Source organism: Rhinatrema bivittatum, chromosome 1 (genome assembly GCF_901001135.1).
Source record: "Rhinatrema bivittatum chromosome 1, aRhiBiv1.1, whole genome shotgun sequence".
Classification (NCBI taxonomy): domain Eukaryota; kingdom Metazoa; phylum Chordata; class Amphibia; order Gymnophiona; family Rhinatrematidae; genus Rhinatrema; species Rhinatrema bivittatum.
The window spans coordinates 222,544,198-222,562,831 of NC_042615.1; the positions used below are offsets into that span (position 1 = coordinate 222,544,198).

An 18,634-nucleotide genomic window follows, 5' to 3' on the forward strand; every position below is an offset into this window, starting at 1 on the left:
CGCAGGGTAGAGGTGGGACTTGAGGACTGCTGTCCTGGGAGAACACCTGTTACAGGTAAGCAACTCTGCTTTCTCCCAGGACAAGTAGGATGGTAGTCCTCACAGACAGGTGAATACTAAGCTGCAGGCTGCCCCCGGAACAGACAGGGCCAACAGACACCCAATAACATGCAACAGGCACAACAACAGGGGTGCTGTTGGCAACAATGGGGGGCAGCCTGAACCACATACTGGGCCCTAGGTAGGAAGAGTTGGGTTCTCACCTTAGAACAGGTTACAGAGGACAGACTGGCCGAAGTCGCCGTCCTATCGACCATCTTTGTCTAGACAGTAATGGGCTGCGAAGGTGTGTAGGGAACTCCACATTGCGGCTTTGCAGATTTCAGCAATAGGGACTGCCCAGAAGTGGGCCACTGATGCTGCCATGGCCCTCACTGAGTGCGCTTTCACTCAGCCTCCAAGCGGAAGGCCTGCTTGCTCATAGCAGAAAGTGATGCAGTCTGCCAACCAATTGGATAGGGTCTGCTTGCCCACCGCAACCACAAGTCTATTTTTGTCAAAGGAGATGAAAAGTTGGGTGGACTGCAGTGCGCTCCAGATAAAAAGCGAGAGCACACTTGCAGTCCAAAGTGTGCAGAGCCCACTCACCTTGGTAAGAGTGTGGCCTTGTGTAAAAGGTGGGCAACACAATTGACTGATTCAGGTGGAAGTCAGTCACCACCTTAGGCAGAAACTTAGGATGAGTGCATAACATTATCCTGTCGTGGAAGAACCTCGTATAAGGCGGATAGGTCACCAGGGCCTGCAGCTCACCGACCCTGCGAGTGGAAGTAATTGCCACCAGGAAAATGACCTTCCAACTTGCAGGAGCATAGAGGCTCAAATGGAGACCGCATGAGCTGTGCCAGCACTAAATTGAGGTCCCAAGCCATAATAGGAGGATGCAGTGGAGGCTTTAATTGAAGTAAGCCTCTCATGAAGCGCCCCACTAAGGGCTGCACTGAGATCGGAGTGTTGCCCTCTCCACGGCTGTAGGCACTGATGGCACTCAAGTGTACCCGGATAGAGGTAGTCTGTAATCCAGACTCAGAGACACTAGAGGTAGTCCAAAGGTTTAGGTGTGGGACAAGTGAAAAGGATAGTAGAAAGACTAGGGGGCACTCCATGAAGTTAGCATGGGGCACATTTAAAACTAATCTGAGAAAGTTCTTTTTTACTCAATGCACAATTAAACTCTGGAATTTGTTGCCAGAGAATGTGGTTCGTGCAGTTAGTATAGCTGTGTTTAAAAAAGGATTGGATAAGTTCTTGGAGGAGAAGTCCATTACCTGCTATTAAGTTCACTTAGAGAATAGCCACTGCCATTAGCAATGGTTACATGGAATAGACTTAGTTTTTGGGTACTTGCCAGGTTCTTATGGCCTGGATTGGCCACTGTTGGAAACAGGATGCTGGGCTTGATGGACCCTTGGTCTGACCCAGTATGGCATTTTCTTATGTTCTTATGACTCAGAAAGGTGCCACAAATAGTCCACGAACTTGGGAAGGGATCATGTGATTGGATCTAAGCCATGCCCCGCACACCAGGCGGAGAACCTCTTCCATTACAGCCTGTAAGACTTCCTGGAGGAAGGCTTTCTAGAAGCCACCAGCACCTGGGAGACACTTTGAGAGGTCAAGAGGTTGAAGGACTAGGCGCTCAACATCCAAGTTGTCGAGGCTAACACCCGGAGGTTCTGATGGCTCAGGGCACTCTGGTTCTGAGTTATCAGATCGAGTGTGGTCCCCAGCCTGATGGGACCTCTGATCAACAGATCCTGAAGGAGAGGGAACCAGACTTGCCTGGGCCAGTAGGGCGCCACTAGGTTCATGGTCCCTCAGCCTTTTGAAGCTTCAGGAGAGTCTTCAAGAGGAGCGGAAGAGGAGGGTACGCGTGCAGGAGACCCTTCCCCCAATGAAGGGTGAAGGCGCCTGAGGCTAGATGGCCTTCCTCCACGAACAGGGAGCCAAGGTTTCTCACCCTGCAGTTGTATGGGGAGGCAAAGAGGTCCACATCAGGGGTTCCCCACCGGTGGAAAATCCGGGCTGCCACCTCCGGATTTAGGGCCCACTTGTGTAGCTTAAAAGAATGGCTTAGGCGGTCTGCCAGCACGTCAGAGTCCCGAGCAGGTACGCCATTCGCAGCGACATCCCCTGCGACAGGACCCAGGACCAGATCTGTACCGCTTCCTGACAGAGGAGGAATGACCCCGTGCCAACCTTGCTTGTTGATATACCACATCACAACTTGGTTGTCCATCCGAAGCAGGACTCTCTTGTCGGACAAACAGTCTTGGAAAGCCCAGAGAGCATAGCGAATCGCCCAAAGCTCTAAGAAGTTTATCTGGCAAAGAGCTTCCTGAGGAGTCCAGAGACCTTGCATATGGAGGCCATTCACATGGGCTACCCAGCCCTGAGGGGAGGCATCGGTGGTAAGCACCACCTGAGGTGAGGCAGCCTGGAAGGGAATCCCCTGCTCCAAATTGGAGAGATTCTCCCACCAGAACAAAGATCTTCAGAGATTGTGTGATGGAGACACTGGCCTAGAGGTCCTGGGATGCCTGCTGCCATTGCAACCGCAGTGTCCACTGCGCTCTGCGCATGCAAAGGCAGACTAACAGCGTAACATGTACGGAGGCTGCCATGTGGCCCAAAAAGCGAAGCAGAAGGCAGGCAATTACATCCCAACTGCTGCACACGAAGGCTGCCAACAAAGCTAGGGCAAAGGCCTGATCGTGTGGCAAGAATGCTTTTGCCTACACCATGTCCAGCCTGGCTCCTATGAAGTCCAGGCTGGGGAAATGGGCAGAGGTGAGATTTTGGGTAGTTGATAACAAAACCCAAAGATTGCAAGTCTGCATCACCAGGGTTAAAGCGCCCATTGTCCCCATGCGTGATTCGCTTTTGACCAACCAGTCGTCCAGGTATGGGAACACGTGCACCACACGGTGCCTGAGATGCACTGCCACCACTGCCAAGCACTTGAAGATGCGAGGGGCTGAGGCCAAACCAAAAGGCAGCACCCTATACTGGTAGTGAGCCTTCCCCACCACAAAGCGCAGATACATTTTGTGCCCAGGGAAGAAGGCAATGTGGGCGTAGGCGTCCTTGAGATCAAGGAAGCAGAGCCAGGCTCCTCTTTTGAGGAGAGGAATCAGAGTGCCCAGACAAACCATTTTGAACTTTTCTCTTGCAAGAAATGTGTTCAATGCCCTGAGATCAAGAATGGGGCATTCTCTTTAGTATGAGGAAATACCTTGAATAGAACCCTTGGTCCTGCTGAGGGCAAGGAATGGGCTCTACCGCTCCTGCCTTGAGAAGGGCAGACAGCTCTATCCAAAGAATGACCTGCTGGGCGGATGAACCCCACGATTGTCATGGGGGGAGAGTTCTCTAGGATCCTTTTGAAATTAAGACGATACCCCTGGCGAACTATGGCGAGGACCCATTGGTTCGAAGTGATGGCCACCCAGTGGTGGGCAAAGTAAGGAAGTCTGCCTCCCACTGGGGGATCTAGCATCAGAGGTGTGTCTTGCTGGGGCCTAGGCGCCTGCTGTTGACTAGAACGGCCCCTAGAGCTAGCATGGGGTGTGCGAGTCCAAGAGGCAGGGGGATAATATTTCTGCTGCCGGTAAAAGGACTTCCTGGAACTTGGCCTGGAAGATTTCCTGGCAAAAGATGGAGGGTCTGAAGCACTAGCGGAGAGTTGTTGAAGGGTTTTGTAGTAATCCTTCAACTGAGCTACTGCATTCTCTGACCTTATCCCCAAAAATGTTTTCACCTGTACAAGGGAGGACAGCCAACTTCTCCTGCACCTCTGGTCAAAGGTCAGAAGCACAGTCAGGCCATCCTACGGGTGTCGATACCCATGGCAGTTTCCCGGGCAGCTATTTCAAAAACATCATAGGCGGATCTCACCTCATATTTTTTGGCTTCCAGACCCTGCTGGACCATGGCAGAGAACGACTCCTGTTGCAGCAGGTATTCTGTGAGTTCCTGGACCTGTTTCCACAGGTTTCGGTTGTACTTGGTCATGTACAACTGGTAGGAAGAGATACAGGCGATGAGCATAGCGCCCTGAAAAACCTTCCTATCCAAAGCATCCAGTTCCCTGTGTTCTCGCCCCAGAGGAGCAGAGGAATGGGTGCGGGAGTGTTTGGCCTTTTTGAGAGTGGACTCCACTACTACAGACTGGTGAGGGAGATGACTCCTCTCAAAACCTAAGGCCTGCTGAACTAGGTAGGCGGCATCCGCCTTCCTATTCACTGGAGAGATGGAGATCGGGTGTTCCCACATCTGGAGGAGAAGATCCTTAAAGATGTCATGAATGGGAACAGCCACTATCTCCTTAGGGGCATCGACAAATTGGAGGACCTTCAACATTTTATGTCGCACATCCTCCTCTGTGAAAAGCTAGAAGGGGACAACTTCGGCCATGGCCCTGACAAACCCCGTAAACCAGGGGTTTACGGGGTTTGTCCCTTTCCTCTGGTGGAGAAGGCTCTGACAGGGGATTGTCCGAGACCTCTGAAGAGGATTCTGAAGAATCATCCCCCCACGGGTCATAAGGTCCTTCTTCCTTGCTAAGACCATCACGGAACCTGCCTGGGTGAGGCCTGTGTAAAATTCCTAGCCCTGGGCTCCAAGGGCTTCAAAGGCACTAAGGGCATCACAAGAATAGACTGTCCCCTCGGTCTTTAGAAGATGATGCAGAGGGTGTGGCGAGGGGGGAGTGCATCGAGTGGCTCCCCTCGACCCCCGGGGTTCAATGACTCCAATGCAGATGTGGATGGAGCAGATTTTTTAAGACCAAAAAGTTTCTCCATTTTACTGAGACAAGCATAACTGCCCCTGGGGGGGGGGGGGGGGGGGGGTCATCTGATCGCACAGTTGACACCCTCTGATGTTGTGCGATGCCCCCAGGCAGAGGATGCAAACATCATGCAGATCCGTGATAGATATGGTCCGCGGGCACTGGGGGCACAGAAAGAAGCCGGAAAATGCCGATAAGTGGGACGCTGGGAATCGACCACGAAGATGGAAGAAAAATGTTTATGTACTGTGCCAAGAAGGTATACTGACCGCGAAGGGGGACCGGTTGATGGACCGGAGAAAAATTGCGAATTTAAGCATAAAGACGACAAAAGAAGCAGAGCTCCAAACAGCAAGACAACTGCATCACGGAAAAAAAAAAAAAAAAAAGAGTGACAGGGGACCTTGCGTGGAAGCGTGGATAGTGGCATGCTCAGTATTCCAGTCAAAGTTTCTAGAAATTTGACAAAAGTTTTCCATGCCTGGCTCCATCATGTCACCCATCTGTGAGGACTACCATTCTGCTTGTCCTAGGAGAATGATGGAATAAGAGAGAGAAACTTGCAAGATGAACAGTAGAGGGGGAGAAGGGGGTCTGGTTGGGAGGGATCATGTAGCAGAGACAGACAGTGAGAGACTAGTGGTGAAGGGGGAAGGAGGGATGTTTGAGATAGGCCCACATCACTAAAAGTCAGATGTGGAGAGAAGTTTGGGGCACATATCCCTCCCTCCTCCAAACATTTTTTTTTTTGGGGGTGGGGTTGTTTTGGTTTTGGGTTTTTTTTAAGACAATCATCTGTGACAAGGAAACCACCTTGTTAGTTGCCAGTTACCAAATTCAATATATGCAGAGATAGGGTACCCCCACTCCTAAAGCAAGAGGCACCACCACAAACATTCTGCGTCATTGTCACAAAGTGCTGGGCATGTAGGTCAGTGGCATTTTAGACAGAAGAACCTTCTAAGTAACAAAGAAAACCCTGGCCAGTTTCAACTATCTAAGAAAAACTACCACAAAAATTAAGTGCATCAATCAATAAAAATTCTTCTATATAGGAATAGGACAGAATCCCAGTATGAAACCTGGCCTTAAGTACTACAATACCCTACATTCATAGAAACTCACCCAAAGGGTACAGAGTAGAACAAAGGCACTTCCCCTTATCACTCACCATATTAAAAAAAAAATCAAATTCTGGTATCACCTCATTAAACAGCAACACAAACTCCCTGCACTACCAGGAACATTATGTAATACAAAATCCTGCAAAAAATTGTACTTGGGACCTATAGGAAGCCAGCCATTCCATAACACCCTAACTGCCACACTCAAACAATAACAATCCTACCTAGGAAAAGGCAATACTGCACATATTACAACAGGCCCTAAGATACCAATACACCTCCTGTTAGGAAAACTGAATAAATCCAGCTGCTGTGGGTCCCTATATAGAAACTATATGCTAGCAGAATACCTCACCTAAGTCATACATCCAAAACACAGACAGACCTTTGCCAAATAAAAAGACCATAAAGTAATTATATATGATGATCTTAAAGTGGCCAAACGGAGGAAGTGACATCAGCCGTTGCAAATAATTGCTTGAAGCTCGAGCTCCATATGGCATATTTATAAAAGTGGCTTTTTAGTGCTCTCCAAGTACTCTGTGCGAGTCATTTTTGCAGCGAAATTGCTGTTGGTACCATGACAACCAGGTGGAGGATGGTGGACTTAGCCAACATTTCCTATCCCAGGAACGCAGCACATTTGAAAGAGGCCAATCCAGGCATGGCCAAGGGGAGCACGCTGGAGAGGGATGTGCCGGACACGTCTACCGTGGCTAGTGGAGGCCTGGCAAGCCCGAAAAGAAAAGAACTTCTTGCATGGTTTAAAGATTTGAAGAGCGACATTGCCGCAGTTAAACAGGAAATACATAAGGCAGTGGGAGAACTGTGGCAAGATGATGATTTGGGTCAGAGAATGCATGAATTGGAGCAAAAATCAGAAGAACAAGCTGTAGATATGACAGCATTCAAAAGACCTCCAACAGTTGAAGCAGGTTTCTGAGGAGCTAACTTCCAAATTAGATTTGGAGAACAGATCTCGCAGGAACACCCTTAGAATTTGTGGTTTCCCTGAAGAAGAGGGCAAGATATTTGCGGATGTTGAATCCTATGGTAAAAGACTATTCTTTTTTTTTCTATAGGGTACAGGGACTTATTCTAGGAGAGATATGATACTGGGTAGTAAATTCTGGGTACATTTCTATGGGTATAGGCTCATATATAGGTATAGTTACCCTTGTTATAGGCTGAATATGTTTATTACGTTTCATTCTAAGAAATAAGAACACCCCCCCCCCCCCGCTTATTTCAGTTCCCTTCTCTGTAAAGCGGTGTGACATCACTGATCTAATGTCGGTATATAAAAACGTACAAATAAATAAATAAATAAATAAATAGGCTCAATCACATGGTCAGACCATGCATCTGTCTGGGGTTTTTTTGCCTGCAGCAGGAAGAGAAAGGGAGAAAATATTGGAGGTTAAATGACTCTTTAGTCCCTGATAAACAGACATGAGGGCACATGGGAGGATATTAAAGAATATGTCCATTTTAATGATACAGGGGAGGTATCAATTCACGTAATATGGGATTGTTTTAAAGCTGTTCTCCATGGTAAATTGATTTCTAGAGCAGTGGCTGCAAAGAAGCAAACAGAGAAAGAGAAATTAGCGTTATTGCTATCTATCAAACAGAACAGAGAAATTATTGGAGGGTAATAAAATGCTCAGAGAATTGGATAGAAAAAGGAATAAGCTACAGGCTCTTTTGTATGGGGAAATCCAATTCTGGTTAAATGGGTCTCGACAGACATATTTTGAGGGAAGTAATAAACCTGGTAAATTACTTGCCTGGCAGTTAAAATGGTAGGTTTCCCAAAGTCAAATTTTGAAGATTAAAGATGAGCAAGGAGTCACTGTCTCAGATAATGCTGGTATAAGGGATGGATTTGTCCAGTTCTGTAAGGAACTCTATACCTGTGAAAGTTCTATTTCAAATGCTGATATCGATGGGTATTTGGAAGAGGTTTGCCTGTTCTTTGATGAGAGTTCACAGAGATTGGAAAAGGAGATTTCACAGGGTGAAATAATTACTGCATTTCCTCCCTTAAACTTAACAAGACTCCTGAGTTGGATGGTTTTACGGGACTTTTTTTTTTTTTTTTTTAATATTGACTGATCCAGTTTTGTCCCCTTCTATGGGTTTGGCAGGGGTCACAGTTTTACCTAAGCCAGGTAAGGATAGTTCTTTATGTGGCTCCTATTGGCCCAATCTTGTTATTAAAATTTAGATTTGAAGATTTTGGTGAAAATTTTAGATGGTAGATTGAATATTGTGTTGCCAGACCTGGTACATGTGGATCTATCTGGCTTTATGCCAGAGACAGAAAGATTCCAGCAGTGCTATTAACTATAGACGCAGAGAAGACTTTTGACCAGGTTTATCGGGCGTTTATGTTTAAAATTTTACAGAAGTTAGGATTGGGGCATAATTTTCGGACCTGGCTAAAAGCTATGTACACTGCGCCCCGGGCATGCATAAAAGTCAATGGGTCATTTCCTGATACTTTTGAGCTGGGTAGAAGTACAAGACAAGGTTGCCCGCTCTTGCCACTATTATTTGCTTTGGTTATGGAGCCCTTGGCGGAGGTGATTAGACAGAATAGAGATATCAAAGGAATTTCTGTGGGTCATGCCCAATTTAAAATCTATTTGCGGATGAGATCCTTCTCTATTGCTAATCCACACTTGTCATTGCCTGTGTTAAGGAGTGTTGTGGGTCCCGGCCGCGCTTACCTGCGGTATTTCAGAACTTAATGAACGAGGTATTCCGGAACATGTTATACAAACAAGTGATCATTTATCTGGATGATATACTTATCTATTCGAAAGACCTGGCTACCCATCGCATGGACGTCAGACGTGTTCTACAACGACTAAGAGAGAACCAGTTATTCGTTAAACTAGAAAAATGTCGTTTTGAGAGACAGTCCCTACCCTTTTGGGGATTCATTGTTTCCTCCACTGGGTTCCAAATGGACCCAGAGAAAGTGGCAAGTATTCGGGACTGGCTACAACCAGTGGGACTTCGAGCGATACAACGTTTTCTTGGCTTTGCCAATTTTTATAGAAACTTTATCCCACAATACTCCCATATTGTAGCCCCGATTACTGCTCTGACCAAGAAAGGAGCAGATCCCAGAAGCTCAAGACAGCTCAAGACAGCTTTTCTACAAAAACCTTGCCTTCGTCACCCGGATCCTACTCGGCCATTTATAGTGGAAGTAGACGCCTCCAAAGTAGCCGTTGGAGCAGTCCTCAGCCAACACTCGGATCGGAATATCTTATTCCCCTGCTCTTACTTTTCCCGAAAATTTTCTCCCACTGAGAAGAATTATGGTATAGGCAATAAGGAGTTGTTGGCCATCAAGATGGCTTTCGAAGAGTGGAGACAATGGTTAGAAGGGGCGCAACACACCATTACGGTATATACTGACCACAAGAATTTAGAATACCTCAATAGAGCTTAACGCCTTAATCCCCGCCAAGCCCACTGGTCATTATTCTTTAGTCGCTTTGACTTTGTACTAAGATATCGTCCAGCTACAAAGAATATTCACGCAGATGCTCTTTCCAGATCATATGAGACGGAAGACACACAAGAGACACTCAGCTATATTATAGACCCAGCCAAGCTGATTCTTGCCACGACTGATACTGCACCACCAGGGAAGACGGTAGTACCACTTCGACTTCGCTCCAAAGTGCTCTCCTGGGCACATGATTCCCTCACCACAGTTCATCCCGGAAGAGCACGCACTCTAGAACTGTTGTCTCGCTATTATTGGTGGCCTCATATGAAGGGGGATGTGCGGGCCTATGTCGCCTCTTGCCCAAAGTGTGCCCAGCAAAATCCATTACCCGGTTGACCATGGGGCCTCCTCCAGCCCCTTCCGCCTCCTCAAGAACCTTGGACCCATATATCCACTGACTTTGTAGTAGATCTTCCTTTGTCATGCGGGAATCAGGTAATATGGGTCGTAGTCGACCAATTCTCTAAGACGGTGCATTTTGTACCACTGCCCAAATTACCGTCTGCTCCCGAATTGGCGAGCCTGTTCTCTTTACATATTTTCCGTCTCCATGGTCTTCCTCTTCACATAACCTCTGATAGAGGTCCCCAATTCACGGCCAAATACTGGAGCGCGCTATGCAACAAATTTGGCATTCAGTTGGATTTTACCACAGCTTTTCACCCCCAAGGGAATGGACAGGCGGAACGAGTCAATAGAGGGTTGAAGATGTTTTTACGCCTATTCATGAACTACCACCAAGATGATTGGGCCACTCTCCTACCTTGGGTCAAGTTTTCACATAATTCCCATGTACACTCGGCCACTGGACAGTCTCCTGCCGCCTGCCTTGACCTTTGCCTGGAACCCGGACTGTGTTGTTTGCCGCCGGCCTTGACCCTTGCCTGGAACCCGGAGTGCGTTGTTGCCGCCTGCCTTGGATCCTTGCCTGGAACTACCACCTGCTTTGGATCCTTGCCTGGAACTCAGACTGTGTTGCTTGCCGTCTTCCTTGAGACCCCTTGCCGGATTGGGCTGCAGTATATTCCACCTTCCGGAGACGAGCACACCTAGGCGCTGCTGGTGGGTATCATCCCTCGCCCCTGACCAAGGATCCACTATCATAACAAGGAGTTTGTTAGGTTTAGCAATATCTCAGGCTTTAAAGTAAATATGAGTAAGTTGGAGTTATTAAATGTCTCCTTTTCTGAACCTTCTATAAATTAGGCTTAAAGGGTGCTTTCCTTTTAAACGGGCGAGTCAAAGTAAAACTACTTGGGTATTCAATTAGGAGCAGATTAACGACAACTGTTTGCTCTGATTTACATTCCCTTATCAGAGAAAACATCCAGAGACTTAGATATTTGGGCCCCTTATAATTTTCCTGGTTGGGCAGAATTGCTGCTGTCAAAATGACACTTTTGCCCCGATGGCTCCATCTTTTTCAGACACTCCCTACTGAAGTCACACTTACATTTTTTAAATCACTCCATAAAAAAAATGTCATTATATCTGGAGGCAGTGGCCACCCAGGATAGCTAAAAGGGTGCTGGTTCTAACCAAATTAAAGGGGGGGTTGGCTGTACCTAATTTTGAGCAGTATCATGCGGCAGCACAATTGAGAGCTGTTTATGAACGGTCTTCTAGATCTATCACTAAACAATGTGTATATATGGAGCAGGCTGCTCTAACTGGGGGCTTATTATAGTTAGTTAGGCTACAACCCCGGTTATTTGTAAACCGACATGATATGATCTGTATCATGAATGCCGGTATAAAAAAGCATTAAATAAATAAATAAATAGATAAATAAATAGATAAATAAAAATATCAGGATCTGGGGATTGATGGAGAAAGGGGGTTCCCATGTAGAGTACAATCCTTTCACTAAATTGACCTTGATGATTTGGAGGCAGTGGAGAACCATACTGTCAGGGTCTGAGGTCTTTTCACCTCTATTATCTCTGGGTCTTTACAAGGGGCACCATTCTATCCCTCATTCTGTGAGTATTTCTAGGAAGTGGAATCAAAGGGGGGGGGTGCTGTGATCAATTGTTTGATGATTTAAAACTGCTATCTTTTGTGGAAATTCAATTGCAATATGGTTTACCTGAGTCTGAATACTGTAGTTTTTTTCAATTGTCTCATTGTTTTTCTAGGACACTTCTTAGGAGCCAGGTATCCCGAGCTTTCTCTGACTTTGAAGATATATGTTTTCAGCACACTGTCACCAAAGGGTTGATTTTCAAACCGTATGCTCTGCTGTTTCCCAAACAATTACCTTCTTTTATACATAGGCTGGGTTGGGAATCTGACTGGGGGCATACCTGGTTGGCGAAACAGTGGGAGACCTCTTATATTGCCATAGCGAAAAGCATTGTGGATACAAACTATAAACTTTTGTACAGATGGTATCTCACTCCTCTTAAGTTATGTAAGATTTATCCAGATCATTCTGATCAGGGCTAGAGATTATGGGGGATGGTAGGATCATTTTATTATATCTGGTAGTCCTGCCCTAAGAACTTTCCTTTTTGGAGGTTGCCTCAGTCCTGAGTTGGTTGTTGTAAAGATTCCCTTTATTTCTGAAATTTTTCTTCTCTCCCGATATCCACAGGTTTGGCCCTCTGCTGAGAGGTCTTTAGTAAATCATATACTATGTGGTGCACTACAGGAAATTGCAGCTTTTGGAAGAAGGTTGCCCAGACCTCAAAGATGTTTCTTCGCCACTCTAGAATATTCACCATTGGACTTATTTAACAGCTGAATACTGGCAGCCGATCGCCTTTGCCCTCACTATGTCACCGGGGCTGACCGCCGGTACCTGTGACATAGTGAGGGCAAAGGCGATCGGCGCCATTTTGAGTGCTGGCATCGGACGGCCGGCGTGCAGGAGGTCGCTCCCAGACCCCCGCTGGACTTTTGGCAAGTCTTGTGGGGGTCAGGAGGCCCCCCCCCAAGCTGGCCAAAAGTCCCTGGGGGTCCTGGAGCGACCTCCTGCACTCCAGCAGTCCGATGCCAGCACTCAAAATGGCACCGATAGCCTTTGCCCATACTATGTCACAGGGGCTACCGGTACCATTGGTCAGCCCCTGTCACATGGTAGGAGCACAAGATGGCGCCGATGACCACGTGACAGGGGCTGACCAATGGCACCGGTAGCTCCTGTGACAAAGGCTATCGGCGCCATGATGAAACCGGCACAGAGGGTGTAAGAGTGCAGGGGATGGCTCCCGGACTCCCCGCTGGACCACCAGGGAGTTTTGGTAAGTCTTGGGGGGGGTCAGGAGGGTGGGGGGTTGTAGTTAATTTTAATTTTAGCTGGGACACGAATAGAAATCGCCGTATTAACACATCGGGGCGCCATACGGCCGAATGCAACATATCTGCTCCCCGACGAATCCGAACCACGAATGCAATGTATGGCGTCCCTCTGCACATCCCTAGAGGATACTGCACATGATATGGATATCCCTGTTACGGGTTTTCAGGATGAAGCGTATTGATAGCCCGAGTGGCCGCAGATGTCCTGAGCTTAGAGCCATACTCATGCACAGTTTCTGGGAGTGCATCCCCATCCAACAATTTTGGATCTCAATTAGGCAGTACTTCCAGGATAAGTTCCATCTGTCAATACTGGATAGGGTAGATGTATGTATCTTGGGGGTTATTCCAGAAGAAATATCTGGCACAGATTATGTTTTTTTTATTAAAGGACTCTGTGCTGCATGAAGATGTGTACTAATGAGATGGGTTGAAGGGGACATATCTATGGTCCCAGTATAGCAGGCCGAAACAATAGGCTTGCTCTCCAAGACATGGGGCTTGGGAACTGATGGCAAAGGGATTAAAAGACTTCCTAGTATATGGAGCCCATTCACTGCACTAGATGAACAACTGTAGCCCAAGTTCTGAGAAAGATCATTTGCGGGAGGGTGAGAAGGGAGGGAAGATGGGCGGATAAGGGGCAGGGACAGGATAGAGGCAACATGGATTATGAAACACATCTGTATTGCTGATATGCTTTCTTACCCTTCTTTTTGCTAGAAATGGTTGTATTGCAATTATCTTTTGTTGTTTTTGTTGATAATGGAAAATTCAATACAAATATTATACAAAAAAAAAAGTAAGAGAAATTCTCTTTTTTTACGCTAAAAGATAAACTATGAAGAAAGTATTCATATTGATCGAAAAACTTCCAAAATTTCTAAAAAAGATGTAGCAGTAGGAGACAGCAATAAACCAACAGCATGCAAGGCAGGCAAAAAATGAGTAACAGATGCACACATTGATGGCAGTGCAAGAACTCACACGCATACTCAGAAAGGGAGCGTTTTTTGTCTGAACTTTGAGAGAGAATGACCTGACTCGGCACCCTCGGATAACATCACCCACTTGTGTGGCTATACTGTGCTGCTTGTCCAAGGAGAAGTAAGAACAGTAGTAATAAAACTGACAAAATCTCAAAAGATTAATGTATTCAATACAAAGTACACAAATAATTTTACAAAGCAGTGAGCTACAGTTTGGTACCAATGCCTCTAGATATGAAGTCCATGTTCCTACCTCACATTACAAAGAAAGGACAAAAGAAATTGATTATTTTTGCATTTTATCAGTATTGAGGAAATTTCCTTTAAATAAGTTATATTTGCAAGGCCAGCCCACTGAGAAATCAGGATTAGTTTCCCAAACCCAGCTTCTGCATTTCATTGTGGTTGTCAATATCATGAAGGTAGGTCCTAGATACAAAAAATTCCCCAACCATCACACAAGGGTACCACCTACTGACCAAGTCTAGAGTGCATATCCATAGTCTGTGGTACTTGATCTATCACTAAAATGGCTGGGCTAGATAAGAGATATGGCAAGAGGTGAGAGTAGGTTAAAAATGGATACATAAACCATGGATAGCTGCAAATGAAAGTTCATAGCACCCTAGCTAGTAAAGACCAGTTCTGATTGAGTTATAAGGCCAAAGAAGGGAGATTACCAGGAATTTTTTTTTTATTTTATACACTTCAGTGGTTTAGTAAGAGAATAATAACAAAACAAAAATATGACCATATATTTTATTTGTCATTTGTCTCAATGTAATTAATAAACGTTAGCAGACATTACCTGCACTTCTGAGGCCGAACAAGATGAGCAAGTTCAGCAAACCTCCAAAGAGCAGCTCGCAGGCTTCGGGGGGCACCATTCTAGATAGAGTCAGTAAGTAATTTGTTAGGCTTTGTAATGGCATACAAATACTTCCCTATTAACATGTATTTCTAGATATAGGATTCCACATTTACCCTACCACTAAAAACAATCAGGTCATATTAAGCCCATGAAGAAATCAAAGTTCTCCACATCCGCATCCTGCTCCCAACGCCTGGGAGACTCAGGATCTGCTCACCAGCTTATGGATAATAGAGCAGCCCTGGAGACGTGGTTATGGCATACTCTGTGGCTGCTTAAAAATCTATCCCCTAGATTCATAATTCTGCTATATTTATAGCAGATTAATGAGTCACAAAAAAAAAAAAAGGAAGGGGGGGCAGGAGCGATAGTGGGCAGCCAGCTGCATCGTGGCGGTGCGGTTTCACCCGCCACAGTGCAGCCACACCGCACACTACCGCCCCCATAGTGCCTCGGGAAAAGGTGTAGTTATTCACCGCAGTGCTGCCAACAATAATGTGAAAAACGTTACTGCACGCAGCACTGCCAGAAGATAACCCCGCCCCCACTCCTCCCCATCACTTAATTTTAATAATACCGCCCTGATGCAGCCGGTATCTCATGTGATACCAGCACATCGCAAAATAAGGAATGACCCTGAAAGATTGTTAACAAAATTGTAGTTTTCTCCAACGCCATCTAACATACTGAGAACAAAATCTAAGTTCTTAATATATGAGTAGGAATAAAAATCAGCATTACAGCATTCTAGATCAATTTTTAATACCACTACAAGTAGATATAAATGTTTTTTAAAATTAGCCTCATAATATCTCATGGTTTGCTCTGGCTCTGCATATTCTCATGCCTGTAATCTGTGAAATCCTACACAGCTAAAAGTAAAAGTAAAAGTAAAAAATGCCCTTTTCTTTAAAAAATCAGTACACACTACTCTGTTGCGAAGAATAGATATCAAATATAAAACAGAGGACTCGGCACAAATTTAATGCCCATAAATTTTCAAATGATTTTTATTCCCAACAAATTTTTTATGTTTTTAATTAGAACCCACATGTGCTACAAACTTCATATATTAAAACCCATCAACGACGCATTAACATACTATCACCATTCATACCATTCATACATATAAAATCACCCCAATACCTATAGAACATCACATAAACACTATAAATATATACCTATACCATCCAATGTTAATATGCCCAACCCAGCACAATTATCCCAAAATTAATACACATAAAACATACAAAAATTTATATATTGGCTGAACGCCTAAATACAAGATATCTCAAATTTACAATCATGTATTGTATATATGCTGGACATATATGTTCGTTGTTATACACACAGAATATGTATTCTCTTTGTTGTACACCTTGGTTGTTGTACACCCAACAGGCTACCTGTTTCACCCAAATGAATAGGGCTTCCTCAGGGGACAAGATGTATTATTTAAAAATACTACCACGCCATCTTCTTCTTATTCCCAAATCTCCTCAGTGTGTGTACTCATCGCATTGATGGCAGCGATTTATAAAATATATCAATTGCACATGATCCCGGTCTCTATATCCTAAAAAAATATATAAACAAATCCGACTATGAATAATTAAATTCTTTATCAACGGGTGAATGCACCCTGTACACCACCACCATTTATATAGTACCAACCACATCATCGATTAAATGTTGCTCATAACCAAAAGCTCTTAATGAATTCAGCGTGATTCAACAGTCCAAAGACAATCCTTCCGAGTATTTCTGCAAGATTGTACTTTATAGGAGATACATTGATGACCTATTTTTTATTTGGACAGCTGACGAACAGTTATTAGCTCAATTTATCCTATATATGAATGGATGTGATTTGAACTTGCAATTTACTGTGCAGTCAAGTTACCATCAATTACCATATTTGGATACTATGGTCTCAATTCATAATAACAGGCTGAGTACTTCTATATACATCAAACCCACAGATAGAAACACCACTCTCCACTTTAACAGTTTTCATCCTAAGAATTTAAGGGAGAGTATCCCGATTAGTCAATTCCTCCGTTATAGACGCATTTGTTCTACTAAAAATGATTATAAGACCTGTGCTGAAGGACTTATTGAAAAATTTAAAGAGAGAGGTTATCCTCTTAAGACTATCAAGCGTGCGTATAAACGGGCGTTATACGCCGATCGAGACAATTTGTTCTCTTCTAGCTTTAATGATGACATCAGACGACCGATCTGCACACTTCCATTTTCAACTAAGACACATCGCATAAAACAGTGCATTTTGAAACATTGGCAAATATTGCAGGCTTTGCCAGGTTTCGAGGAACCGCCTATTTTTTCTATGCGTAGAGGATCTAATATAAGGGCATTGTTATCTAAGTCAGGCAATATTGAGAACCATGAAGAGGGTGGACAGAGTAAATGTGGTGACTGCTCTGTGTGTAGTAATGTTTTGGAAATTAGGGAATATCAATTACCTCATTTGCCTTATCCATTCATTTTGAAAGGTAAATTTTCATGTGTTTCCAGTATGGTGATTTATGCGATTTTATGCCCTTGTAAATTACTGTATATTGGACATACCAGAAGACCAATTAAATATAGGATTATTGAACATAAAAGCAGAATACGTACGGGCAAAATAGGGGCCCCATTGGTAGCCCATTGGCAAGCTTTTAATCATGACATTGAAGCGTTAAGATTTTTCGTTGTTCAGCAGTGCTCCATATGCCAACAAGGCGACATTAGTAACATTTTGCGAAAAGTGGAACAGCGATACATTTTCAGTTGGAATACTGTTCATCCGTGTGGATTAAATGATGCCATTGAATGGGAAGCCTTCTATGGCACTTGACAGTACGGGATTTCTTTGCTAGCATCAAATAAACCTTAAGTGCTTGTTAGATAGATTGGTTTAGCATGAATTTGTGTAACCACGTTTACAATTTGCATAGGTTTAAACTGCAGTAATAACAGGGAAGGTGAAAGCAGTATGTCAGAAAGATTGTGAGTAGGCATGGTGAGAATCATGGTAGGGAAGGTGAATGCAGTATGTCAGAGAGATCGTGCGTAAGCACGTTGAGGATTAGTTTGAGTTTTGGATAGTTTAAATGTATTAGGCAAGGTAAGCTCAGCACGCCAGTGAAGCGTAATGTAGTCACGAGCTAAGCACGTCAGTGCAGCCTAACGTAGTCACGCTGATCATCCCATTGGTTTTGGGATAGTTTAAATGTGTAAGGATAAGCGTGCACGGCAGGTATTCTACGTAGGAGTCGGCGTGCGGTCTAGTGATACAGGTTAACATCGGTACCGGAGGAAGCAATAATAAATACCTATGATGCTTTGATAATGCAGCATTTACAAACCATGGTAAGACAGTCTATTTAACTGCGTATGTGTTGAGATTGTATTTCTAATGATGGATTTGTATGCACATGTATTATATCACGCTGTAGGGATTTTTGAACAGCGCATCTTTTGTGCCTTCTCCTTAAACATTTCATTGGTAGATATTTCTTATTGATATTATGTAGGTGAACAATCTATGAAGCTTGAAGAAAAAGTTATCGGGGTTGATGCAGTTGAGACTGTTTGTCCATTGGAAGTAACTTGAAGGATTGTCTTTGGACTGTTGAATCACGCTGAATTCATTAAGAGCTTTTGGTTATGAGCAACATTTAATCGATGATGTGGTTGGTACTATATAAATGGTGGTGGTGTACAGGGTGCATTCACCCGTTGATAAAGAATTTAATTATTCATAGTCGGATTTGTTTATATATTTTTTTAGGATATAGAGACCGGGATCATGTGCAATTGATATATTTTATAAATCGCTGCCATCAATGCGATGAGTACACACACTGAGGAGATTTGGGAATGAGAAGAAGATGGCGTGGTAGTATTTTTAAATAATACATCTTGTCCCCTGAGGAAGCCCTATTCATTTGGGTG

The 18,634-nt window shown here is 44.5% G+C and overlaps 1 protein-coding gene across 1 annotated transcript in view; it reads right to left on the reverse strand.

The window, feature by feature from the left end:
- HTT (huntingtin) overlaps positions 1–18,634 on the reverse strand; it is a 797,032-nt gene that overhangs the window by 711,701 nt on the left and 66,697 nt on the right. The window contains exon 5 of the mRNA XM_029606726.1: positions 14,609–14,688. Within this exon, the coding sequence (XP_029462586.1) occupies positions 14,609–14,688 (80 nt within the window). The remainder of the gene's footprint in view (positions 1–14,608; positions 14,689–18,634) is intronic.